Below are 12310 nucleotides of genomic sequence, written 5' to 3'. Positions count from 1 at the left end.
GTTGACAAGGTCTGGAAAAATGTTCTTCAACATGATGACAATGAAAATGAATATAAGAATTAATAAAATAAAACATACTTTATATAGTTATTAAAGTTATTATATTTATTACTTGACATAAAGAAAAATATAAATAAAACCGAAATGATCTAAGCACAGAAATAAGTGTTGTATTGATATTGACCGATTCACCACACATTAAGAACTGATGGCGAGGGGTAGCGTGGGATTTTGGTCACTGGTGGCCCTTTGAGTAAAGGCTAGGCTAACCCTAAACCTATTTCAAGCAGCCTTTGTTAGGCCTACCTTTGTGTCACACAGACAATGGGTTTTCTGGATGAGAACAGAAGCCCTGGATAACCAGAATTAAACTGCTCCGCTGGGAGAAGGTTGTCGTATGGCTCATCTTTTCATTTAGTTGGGAGATTCTATTTTTACCAACAGCTTTAGCCCTGACCAAAGTAACATTCTTAATCGTGAAACTGACATTTTATAGATAAACAACAGTTTGACTAATCAGAGTTACAATGTGTTTGCTGGAATGGTCTGCTAAATTAATAGCAAGGCCATGCCAGTAAATAATAATTTATGAACATTACATAACAAAAATCACATCATCGTTCAAGTACAACATAATATAATGTTTGATTGAGATCAAATGTGTGTCAGACAGCCTAACACGTCGTTTTAGTGGAAAATCGCTTATATCGCTAACCAAATAAATGACATTTATATAAAGATAGCACAAACATGATTAAATCTCTCAGTATAATATAATAAAACCTCGAGGTAGATTTTTATTTGAATTATGAACGACTGGATTTGGAGCATTGCTTGCCGCTCGACGGGTGACCTCTGACCTCCTGACTCCCTGCTGTGAGCGCCTGTTTCTAACGTCAGCTTCCGTTCACCACCGCGGTCAATAAGCGCGTTACCCTCAATAACATATCCGGACCCGAGCTGAGGATCTATCGGTTGAAAACGTAGCAAGTTAGCTTTCGGACACAAGATAGTGAACGAAGGAACATTGGTGTCAGCTGTCGGGAATCTGAGGTCTGAGTCGGGGATCTGAGGCTTGAGGCCCGGGGGAGGTTTGGGGATCTAAGGCTCGAAGCCCGGGGAATTCTGAGGCTCGAGGCACGGGGGAGGTTCGGTCTGAGGTTCGAGGTCCGGGGGGTCAGAGGGTTGCGGGGCTGTCGGCAGCGGCTGGAAAGTTTGTTGTTGTCACGTGACGTCAGACGAATGTGGCCGTAAAGTTTTATTTTAGCATCCAAAGCCGGCGGCGAACAACCGGGTTCACCCCCACCAACAACCCCTCCCAACACCATGCCTCAGCCAAAGTACCGGAAGATCGCGGTGATCGGTTACCGATCTGTAGGTGAGTGTTCACCGTGTTGTGCTCGGCTATCTAGAGCTAACGCTAGCTAGATGGCTAACTGGAGCTAACGCTAGCTAGCGGGCTAATATACACGAGTCAGGCTAACTGCTAGCTGGCTAGCTAGCCTGTGTTTACCTCTGCTGGCCTTATCTCAACACCCTAAAACAGTTTAGTTTCCATATGTGATCTGATCTGAGGTTAACTTTTTGAGGTTAAATGAGCCATTCTGGTGTTTGAGACGTTAGCCTGTGATGGTGGTAACGTTATGTCCAACAATGTGCTTCACCTTACATGTTATGAATCTGTCAGGACAACTTGAACCTCTCTCTGTGGCCCACTTTACTATTATGTGAAATATTCATTCCAGAAGCGACCAATGGCATTTCTGAACTGTCTGTGAAGACCTTGAAGACAGTATGGTACATGATCAGTATGTTCTCTCTGCAGGCAAATCCTCTCTCACCATCCAGTTTGTGGAAGGACAGTTCGTGGACTCCTATGACCCCACTATCGAAAACAGTACGTCGTTGTACTCCTAGTCGTTTGTAAGCAATTGTAACACAGTAAACATTTATTTTTGAAAGCATTATGTTTAACGATTGTTTACTATCTCTCAGCCTTCAACAAAATGGTTTCTGTCAATTGCCAAGACTTCAATCTTCAGTTGGTGGATACGGCCGGACAGGTACGTTTTAGCAGTCTGTACAGTATTTGGTGAATAGACATACATACGTGTAATGGCCCTATTTGCAGATATGGGGTTAAAGGCATCAAAGTAAATGTAATCTCCATTCCATTGTGGGCCCACTTGCTGCTGAAATATATTTTAATTGCGGCCGTCCTCTTTTGATCCAGGACGAGTACTCAATCTTCCCCCAGTCCCACTCCATGGACATCCATGGCTATGTTCTGGTCTATGCAGTGACCTCCATGAAGAGGTGAATAGATTGGGGTTTTCATTTGCATGCTGTGTTACACATTGAACATATCGTACAGAACACTTAATGTAATGTGTTGTGCAGCCATTACCACCATAACCCTATTGATGTTAATTAATTACATGATGTTTCGATCTTTACAGTTTTGAAGTTGTGCAGGCTCTACATGACAAGTTACTAGATATGGTTGGAAAGATACAGTAAGTCTACTGTTTTCATCAAAGCATTTTGTGAGTAATGTCTTTTTGCCTTTACATCTTTTTTTCTATATATGATTGATTTTTTTTTAATTTTAGGGTTCCTACCGTTCTCGTAGGAAACAAAAAAGATCTGCACATGGAAAGGTAATACTCCAGAAGAAGCTGATGTACAAGGCCTGAAGATACTATGAAGATCATTTGACCTACTTAGGATTATTAAATACAGCATTTGTAAATTCTGAAATCACATTCCCTTCCGTGTTTTTTCCTGACATTTCAATTATTTGGAAAAAAACAAATATAATTTGGAAGGAGATGTTCAATATAAAGCATCTATACAGATACCATAGTTACATTTAGTTGTAGTTAAAAGGATCCTGAACAGCGGTTAAAAGGGTCCATCATCTATTCCACAGAGTCATCAAGCCAGAGGAAGGGAAGAAACTGGCCGACTCATGGGGGGCTGCTTTCATGGAGTCCTCCGCCAAGGAGAACGAGGTATCCTGGTTTTACACACAGCTTTTACTGTGTCTGATGGGATGGAGTTGGGATCAGGTTGTAGCCTTTTGAGTCAACATTGTTGGTGGTCTGAAACAATTCTATGACTTTGGAGGAACTAATGGGTCCTAGCCTTTATGTACGGCTTATGTGATAATATCCCCAGTGTTTCCCCTACATGTACCTAGCAGCGACGTACCGCCGCGCCTAGGTGCATGTAGGGGAAACCGCCGCTGCTGAAATTCTTATTTTTAAGAGCGGAGAGCTTGCGCTTATCTCTTTAAAATACGAATGTGCGCTACGGACACTGGATATGCGCTTCATATCCAGGTTAATTCAAACACGAATGAAGCTTATAAACGGAGAGGAGAGCTCTTTCTTATCTCTTTAAAAAAACGACTGATATATTATTTTGCGCTACGGACACTTCATACACACCTGAGTAAAACGTATAAAGGTAGAGGAGAGCTCCGTTTTCTCTTTGGAAACCAATATTATTTTTGCGCTAAGGACGCTTCATATCCAGGTCAATTCACGAACCTGTGAGTAAACATCAACAGCAACACGCAAGCTCTGTGTTCGTCAATATACTTATTGAGTCTTAAAAACAAAATGGCGTAAACGGGTGATCTACTGACGGTATTGTGTGTATAAAATGTCCTTTTTAATAGACAATCTGTACACTTACAAAGTTCTCAATGCCTCGTTTTATATGATAAGACCCTTATTATACTACCATAGAAGGGTCGGGCTACTTTTAGCCTTTTAAGTGGTTTAAAATAGCGATTTTAGTTTTTACCATAACCAGTGCCCCCATCATTCCAAGTTTATAGCGTTTTGATAGAATCGGCTAAAAACAGCCAACTGAAGAATGCGTCTATAATCGTTTTTTGTGCTCCAAAACAAACGTTTCAACTCGTTATCATACAAAACATATCCCAAATCCATTTTACACCGGAATTACCCTTCAAGAACAGATATCGGTCGATACCAACCACAATCCATCTCATCCTTGCCTTCTTTTGGTATAGCCCAGTTCAGTGTTGGTAGTATTATCGGTGTTACTTCCTCTTTAAATTCTCTACTTATCGCAATTTTTAATTCCCAATTTGTTGAATTAGCAGTCATATTTCATTTAGTTCTTCATTTAATGTGGTAAATCTAAAGAATTTAGAAAATTGTCGATTTGGGCTATATTTCCTCCTGGGACATTAGAGTATATGGTTTTGTAAAACACCTCGAAAGTTTATGAATTTCACTTGATTTATTTTGTATTACTTTTGTTCTAATTCTATGAATTGTATTTTCTGAAAAGAAATCCTTCAATTTCCAGGACAATATCTTCATAGATTTAGACCATCTTTCATAGTATCTCTGTTTCAAGAACATTCGATTTTTATTAACTGCTTGTGTAGCTAAATCATTGATTTCGTTCCTAATTTTTTTTATATCCTCAAATATCTTTTGCACAGAATGTAATTTATGTTTCCTTTCTAGTTCCTTCAATTTATTTAGCAATTTTTCTTATTCCTCATTTTCTTCTTGTATAATGAAAAAGCTATAATTTTCCCTCTTAATACAGCCTTTAAGGCATCCCATAGAATAGGAGGCGTGACCTCATCATTGTCATTAGATTCTAAGTAGAGGCTTATTTCTCTTGTAATTTGTTCCTTAAATTTAGAATCATTGAGCAGACTTGAATTACATTTCCAAGTGGTATTCTTTGGTTGCAGGTTTATGTCAGACTCAGCATATAGGTAGATAGGTGCTTGGTCACTTAGATCCATCTTCCCAATTCCACACTCATTCACTACGTCCTTTTTCCAAATGTTATGAAATAATCTATTCCTGAATACGAGGAGTGTGGGGCAGAGTAGTGTGTATAATCTCTCCTGTTAAGGAAAAGGTTTCTCGATATGCTGATTGGACCCACCTCCTCAAAAGTGTATTTACTTTTCTATTTAGGGACTTTTTTCCAAGTTTTTTTTTTTTACTTGAGCGATCCAACCCGGGTTGTAGGTGTACGTTTAAATCTCCCCTGCAGACCAGAAGTCTTACTGTTTCTGTTGCCGTAATTAGGGATTTTTTTTAAAGAAGCCAACATCACTTCCAGGTGCTGCATATATATTTAAGTTATTGGCCGACCATCTACATTCCCTCTTACTAAAATAAATCGACCCTCTTTATCTCCCATTTCAAAAACCTTTTCAAAATTCAGCCTGTTAGAAATAAGGATAGCAACTCCTCTTCTATGCCCTAATTTATATGACGAGAAAAACAAATTGGTGAAGCCAATTCACTTGAGTTTTCCATGATCATTATCGCTTAAATGAGTTTCCTGAAGGTATACTATGTGGGCCTGTTCTTTCTTCATTTTAGATAAAATTCTACTACGCTTAATTGGATTCAAAAGCCCATTAATATTATATGAGATGAATTTCACTTTGTAACTAGACGTATTTATCTGTCTATGTAACCTTAATATCCACAAAACAAAACTTAACATATCTACTCCCTGTACAACCAGAACATAGAAACACGTATGAACAAAACAATAAAACAAGTGTGGTACCAAGGTTGGGGTCTCTTGTAAGTGACCTTGAGCTAAGCTGAAAATAAAAGCTAGCTGTGGGAGCAGGCCTCTTCTACCTGTGGGCTGTGGGCCCCCACTGCAGCATCTGTCCATTGCCCAAAAAGAAAAAAAAGTATCTGTCACTCCCTTGTATATATTCTCATTCAAATAGGGAGGAAAGAATGGATGGGAAAGTAATAATAAAAGCAAAAAAAAGGGTAAGTCACATCTTGATCCCTGCATTTTTAGTAAATTTAACCTGGCACTGTTTAACTCAAGAGATTGTTCAGCTCACCACATTACGCATTACGTATAGCTCTTCTCCTGTGGGGGGCGAGCCTTGTCTCCTGAAGGCACGCAGTTTCTCCCTGATGTCCCGCTCTCGCTCCCCTCCGCCTCGCTCCCACCGCGTCCCAGGCGGAGCGGGACAGCTGTTCAGCCGGGCTCTCCCTAGGTGTGATGGCGGTGACGGGCAGTCCTGTCTTTCATGTCCTCGGTTGCCTCCATCGCTGTCTGGTATAGCCTTGTTTAGTCTTCGTAGAACACTCGTAGTTTAGCTGGGAACGGGCTGTAGAAGCAGATATTCCTCTGCTTTAACACGCGCTTTGCCTCTGAGTAATCTTTATGCTTTTGTAGAATAGCTGGGAGGTAATCTTGATCGAAATAAATCGGTCTCCCCTTCAAAAACACCTTATTTTTCCCCCATGCCTTGCGCAAAACCTCCTCTTTAGTTGTGTAGCGGAGAAACCTGATTATTATTGACTGCGGCTTGTACTCAGTGGCGTTTCTACATGTAAAAAACTGATGGGGCTAGGCCAATATTTTTTATTTTTTTAAATGACGTACCAGTGTCCGTGACGTTACCCGTTTGTTTTCACAGTCGTGGCGATTTTTGTAGAGGTTGACTTCGCCTGCTCCCGTCTATCCTGCACAACACAGGACTGTATGTAAAAATCTAGTTAAACATCTGACCTGTTGAGGGCAGTAATACGCTAAACAGCGTCTAAACTGCCGAAATCTTACAACAAAAATGGTAGACCCCTTCACTTTTATAAAAGTGTTGCTAATGGCTTTGCAGGCATACAGACATCCATCCAAACACTATTGATCCATTTCTTTTTACTGCTTGTAGGCAATAGTTAATATCTTATTATAGAATATGAAATGACCTGTGCTTCTTTCTGTCTTGCGTACTTAAAACTTATTGTGACTGATTTAGTGCTAACTTTTTTCAAGATATTGGAGCTGCAGTCTCATAAGCATATTAAAAAGTAGTTTCCCTTCTTTTCAAGCAGAGGGCGCTTTTCTATCAGTTTGAACTATTGTATACCCTCTCGACCTATCAGTAAAACAAGCTAATGTGGAGGGGATATTAGAATATATTCAAACAAATTACGGGGCATTTTAAATTTGTTTGAAATTCATTATTGGAAAAAGTTACAGCCCTAATATCCGACAAATACAATTTTTAAATTTCACAAAAAAGTATTTCAAAATGGAGATTGAGCATCCTTCATTGGTCTTACTTACGTGTCAAGGCGTTTTACCTTTTAAAATTTCCTCCAGACTAGGTACGAACACACCAGACGCGTACCCCGCGTACCATGTACGCGCGTAACGCAGCTAAAATGTTGCTTGACCATTTTGTGTCAAATGGTCAGCTACGCGCGTACGCATACGCGCGTAGATAAGACCGCCCAAAACTCCCCCCGCCATTTTTCTTTTGCTGAAACATGGCTAACATCGCCACCATCGCTGCGCTTTATTTGCTGTGGGAGTCCGAGGAGCGTCGCAAACGCAAACGCCGTCGGAGACGGCCACAGCAGGGTGAGTTTCACCACTTGCTCCAAGAACTCCGCCTGGATGACGGCCGGTTTCAGCGGTACTTTCGACTGAGTCGGGCCCATTTCGATGACCTGCTAGCCCGGGTTGGTGCCAGAATCTCCCGTCAGGACACCAACTACAGGCGCTCCATATCAGCTTCGGAGCGCCTGTCTATCTGTCTCCGTTAGGGTCTCAAATCTGTGCTGCAATAGATGATCTACCACATTCATGTTGTCGACTCGTTTTCGTTTGTGTGCCTCCGACATGTTAGTTAGCAAAATTATACTTCTTCGCTAGAGGACTTTGTGTGCCTCCGACATGTTAGTTAGCAATGTTTCCTTCGCTACAGGACTTTTCGCGCCCGTGACTCAGGTTGGGTGAGGTGAGGTCACTCGACTCATGACTCATCACGCCACACACTACAGCCAATGAACTGTGAAAAATGAAATTACGCTGTAGTGGATCGAACCATATATGTCCATGGTGGTCCCGGTGGGGCCAGCCCCACCAGAAGCAAAATTATCTCCGTCCACTTCGACAGTAACACGCTGAGCATGCGCATTTCAATTTTTCCAGTCCAATACACATTACATTGGGATGGTGGGGCTCGAGCCCCTTCAGACCCCATGCTTCAGACGAACTCGGTCTGAAGAAGCGGTCGACTAAAAACGAACTGAAAGCGCCAAACTTATTATTTTACAGTACTTTCTGGGGAGATCTTTTAAAAAAAATATATATATATCATAAGGTTGTATATTTATATTTTTATTCTTTTTTTTCTTGTGAGAGTAGGTGGGGCTGAGCCTCACTTGCCCCTAATGAACAGTCGCCGGACGGTCTCGGGGCGATCGCCCGGTGCGGTCTGTTAATGCCAAGCTCCGTGGTGGTGGGGACTTCCATAGTTTCCCGTAGTAACTTCTGCACGAACTCCACCATAGAAGACCCCTCCGCTCCCTCGGGAACATTATATATCCTTCGATTTTCCCGTCGGGATCTTCCCTCTTGGTCAAGCAGTTTATTATCCTGCTGATTCATCACCATTATCATCTTGCTTAGCACCTGTTCAACATTTTGAACACGGTCCTCCACATTTTCAATTCGCGTCTCTTCCTCCGCTAGCTTAGCATTGACATTAGTGAGCTTTGATATCGTTTTGCTGTTATTTCGTGTCTTTACGAAAGTCCCGTATCTCCTCTAAGACCTTTGCTAAGGTAGCCACGTGTGGCTCTGCGTTAGCTTCCTAATCGTTTCCCTGTGCAGGAGAGCTGTTCGGGGTTTCTCCTTCGTTATTGGATTCTGCAGCAGTATTTTTCTTTAGTCCATTCTTCTTTCCCATCTTCGCCCCGTTATTCAGATCTTGTGTTTAAAGAGGCGAAATTAACGTTTTGTTGGGGAGAAGTTAGTTTAGGCTGCCATTCGGTGTGGGGACGTCACAGGACCCGCTGGCCTCTTAATGGTCCTACTACAACATTTAGTTTTGAAAAACATATCTCTTCTTATTTTTGAGGATTTTTTATTTGGGAACAATTTCAATAGCGTTGCCATTATTGACTCTAGAGCCCCAAAACGTTTCCACAGGCATGGGCTCCTTATGGTCTTACTGCAACCATTAGTTTGGAGAAATCTACTTATTTTTAAGGAATTTCTTTTTAGCAAAAATGTCAACATACATCTTTTTTTAGTCACATTTTCAGTAGCGTCGCCGTTATTGACTCTAGAGCCCCAAACCTTGTTCAATAGAGGCATGGCCTCTTTATATTCCTTGATGGTTGGAGGCACAGACCTTTTCGATTGTTGTAGTAATTTTGTTATGTGATTTTACTGTATAGGGTGGCTTTTTGATATATATTATATATATATATATATATATATATATATATATATATATATATATATATATATATATTATATATATATATATTTTTTTTTGTTAAATATATGTAAATAATAGTTTTAAAGATTATACTTGTGTTATGTTCAATCTCTCCATATTTCCCCTGCTCATTACTGTGTACAAATGTACTGAATGTACACCCTTCTGGTGCCAGAAGACACATAGAAACCTCCCGGCAGGGTGCGCTTTGCGAGCACGCAAAAAAATTGCGAGCAGGAAAAAAATAATAATTTCACCTCCGCTGCTGCAACTCCATCCTAGGGTAAACACTGATACCATGTCCATTTTTATCAGACCTAGAAGCAACATGTCTGTCTTGCGGACTGCTATAAGGGCTACACACCGGCCCTTTATAGCAGTCCGTGGTTTACAGTGAGTTTGATCATTTGAGTTAATCATTTGTGTCTCAAAGAGAAAATATATAGAAACCCTCTAAGATGTGCAGTTCTTCAGATGTGTAGTTCTTCAGATGTGTAGTTCTTCAGATATGTAGTTCTTGTAACTCTTCAGGTAAAGAGTTGTGATCGCCCCCATGGCTGACCACCACGCACTGAACTGGTGCGGCGGCGGCGTTTGTTTGGTGTGAACCACTTCCTCTTCCTGTTCCCACGCAGACCGCCGTGGAGGTGTTCAAGCGGATCATCCTGGAGATGGAGAAGGCGGACGGGAACATGCCGTCGGAGGAGAAGAAGTGTGCTGTGATGTAAAGGCGTCTCCCAGTGACCGTGGAGACGACTCGTATGCTGAAGACAGGCGGTACCCCTCACCAGCCCTCCCACTCCCCCCCCCCCCCCCCCATCAGCCCTCCCACTCCCCCACCAGCCTGCCCACTCCCCCCCCCTCACCAGCCCTCCCACTCCCCCCCCCCCCATCAGCCCTCCCACTCCCCCACAAGCCTGCCCACTCCCCCCCCCCCCCCCCATCAGCCCGCCCACTCCCCCACCAGCCTGCCCACTCCCCCCCCCCCACCAGCCTGCCCACTCCCCCCCCCCCCCCCCCCCATCAGCCCGCCCACTCCCCCCCCCCACCAGCCCGCTCACTCTCGCCTCCCTGCTGAGGACAGGTGATGCCACACCAGCCTGCCCCCTCTCCCCTCACCAGCCCCACACTCTCCCCTCACCAGCCCCACACTCTCCCCTCACCAGCCCCCACACTCTCCCCTCACCAGCCCCCACACTCTCCCCTTCCCAGCCTGCCCACTCTCCCTTCCCTGCTGAGGACAGGTGGTACCCCCACCAGCCCGCTCACTCTTCCATCGTCAAGGAGCTGCGTGGCATTTCCTTTCTCCGGACTCCATCCTTACAGCTGATTGGGTTAGATACAGCCAGGGGCTCAAACAACTGACCAATGAGCTTATCACTTGTAACTATAGGGAACGATTTCTATGAGCAAGATGAAAAATATTGTTTTTGATTGATTCAAAGTGTTTTCCTTCATAAAGGATTTCTATATTTTCTTTTCTTTTGTTAATATAGGTGACTTTATATGAACTTTGGGATTTACCCAAACTTATGTAAGACAAGATATTGCCAAATGTACCAAACAGTACAAAAACCAAGTGAATGTTTTGGATTGATTGGCATCTGTCAGGTCATTAGCTGAAATAGTAAAACCATGAAGGATGGACGGTTCTTAGGATTGATATTATTCCTGAACTCCCAAACTTATAAATAATTTCCCTGCCCTGACACACAACTGTTACAGTTCATAATGCTACAAATGTTATTTGGAATGAGATTCTAAATTAGACAAATTGGTTTATAACTGAATAAGGTTAATTGGAGAAAGAGAAGTTCACTTTAATGTAACAATTTTTCACTGTACATTTAAGAAATTAAACGTTGGGTGCCTTTAGACTAAATTGTAAAATGTGTGTTAATGACAAGTCTATTTCTATACTCCCGATCATAGTTTGATTCTTGATTATGCCCCTCCCTTTACTACAGTTCTTTTCTCTTCTTGGTAGACCATAATGTGTTATCTGGCGGATAACCTGATTATAGCATCGGTAAGATCAGTTATGTTTACAAGTTGTGTCTATAGAAATAGAATTAGAAGCTGGTATAATAGTTTTGGGTATCTTTGAATGATGCAGGTTTGCTTTTCCCCTAAATATTTTTAGTTGATTATATGCATAATTATATGATATTTGAGTAGAAGATTCACTTTAAATAGATTTTTTAACAGTGGCTCTCGCAGTACATTGATGGACATACTCTTCCCATGGTGCATAATTTCCATTTAATTTGCAGATACAAGGAAATGAACACTGTCCAGAACATGAGGCCTTCTGAAGCCTTTCAAAGTCACACTAGCCTTACACAGAAAGGTGGCTGTGTTCTCCTCTACATTATATAGCGTTCTGCCCATAGTGGCTACTTGTTGTTTTGGGTTTTTATTTGTATTGAGTGCTTCTTGGAGTAGTGGGTTGAGCGTGGGTCGTATTGAGAGAGGCTGTGTCTTGTGCCTTACAGTTCATACCCCCCCCCCACACACACACACACACACACACACACACACATGCCTCGTGAGCCGTCCCCCAGGTGTCTGAGCCTCAGGACGGTCTTGTGCCGGCCCCCCTTTATGATTCAAGGTGCTTCCCCCCCCCCTCCCCCAGAGCTGACCGGTCCCAGGGGGAATCTCATGGTGTGACTGGGCATCAATGTTCTCAGGTGGGGCAATGGTAATTCAGAACACTTGCTGTAAACAGTTTTGTATATAAATAAATCCTTTACTCCTTTGATTCGTCATTTTCAATGATTGTTCGATAAATACTTTTTGTGTTTGTTTGCATAAATCAGAATGGGCACAATATACCCATGAGACAACTGTATACACATATTACATCTCCCTCAAAAAAACTTTTTTTTATTATTGCAGCCAATGGCTAGAACGAGTGAGTTTAATCCACACCGAATGTATTCACTTGATGAACCGCCAGAGCTCCCCTCCAGCAAGAACAGCTCCATGGGCATTTTATTGACATGATGACGCAGGACGCAGGAC

At 42.3% G+C, this 12310-nt stretch overlaps 1 protein-coding gene across 1 annotated transcript; it reads left to right on the top strand.

Annotated features, from left to right (window-relative positions):
- The first annotated feature begins 865 nt into the window (after nt 1–865).
- rhebl1 (Ras homolog, mTORC1 binding like 1) lies at nt 866–10084 on the top strand. Its single transcript, XM_056606967.1, has 8 exons — nt 866–1378; nt 1826–1897; nt 1996–2063; nt 2234–2316; nt 2460–2516; nt 2613–2660; nt 2933–3014; nt 9919–10084. Exons 1-8 carry the CDS (start codon nt 1327–1329, stop codon nt 10009–10011), a joined length of 555 nt encoding a protein of 184 aa, XP_056462942.1. The 5' UTR covers nt 866–1326; the 3' UTR covers nt 10012–10084.
- The last annotated feature ends 2226 nt before the right edge of the window (nt 10085–12310 follow it).

This window comes from Gadus chalcogrammus, chromosome 13 (assembly GCF_026213295.1).
Source record: "Gadus chalcogrammus isolate NIFS_2021 chromosome 13, NIFS_Gcha_1.0, whole genome shotgun sequence".
Lineage (NCBI taxonomy): Eukaryota > Metazoa > Chordata > Actinopteri > Gadiformes > Gadidae > Gadus > Gadus chalcogrammus.
This window is presented reverse-complemented; position numbering and strand designations above follow the sequence as displayed.

Coding starts and splice junctions, on each gene's coding strand:
- rhebl1 (XM_056606967.1), top strand. CDS start 1,327: ATGCCTCAGCCAAAGTACCGGAAGATCGCGGTGATCGGTTACCGATCT. Junction 2,064..2,233: donor TGGTGGATACGGCCGGACAG/GTACGTTTTAGC, acceptor CTTTTGATCCAG/GACGAGTACTCAATCTTCCC. Junction 3,015..9,918: donor CCTCCGCCAAGGAGAACGAG/GTATCCTGGTTT, acceptor GTTCCCACGCAG/ACCGCCGTGGAGGTGTTCAA.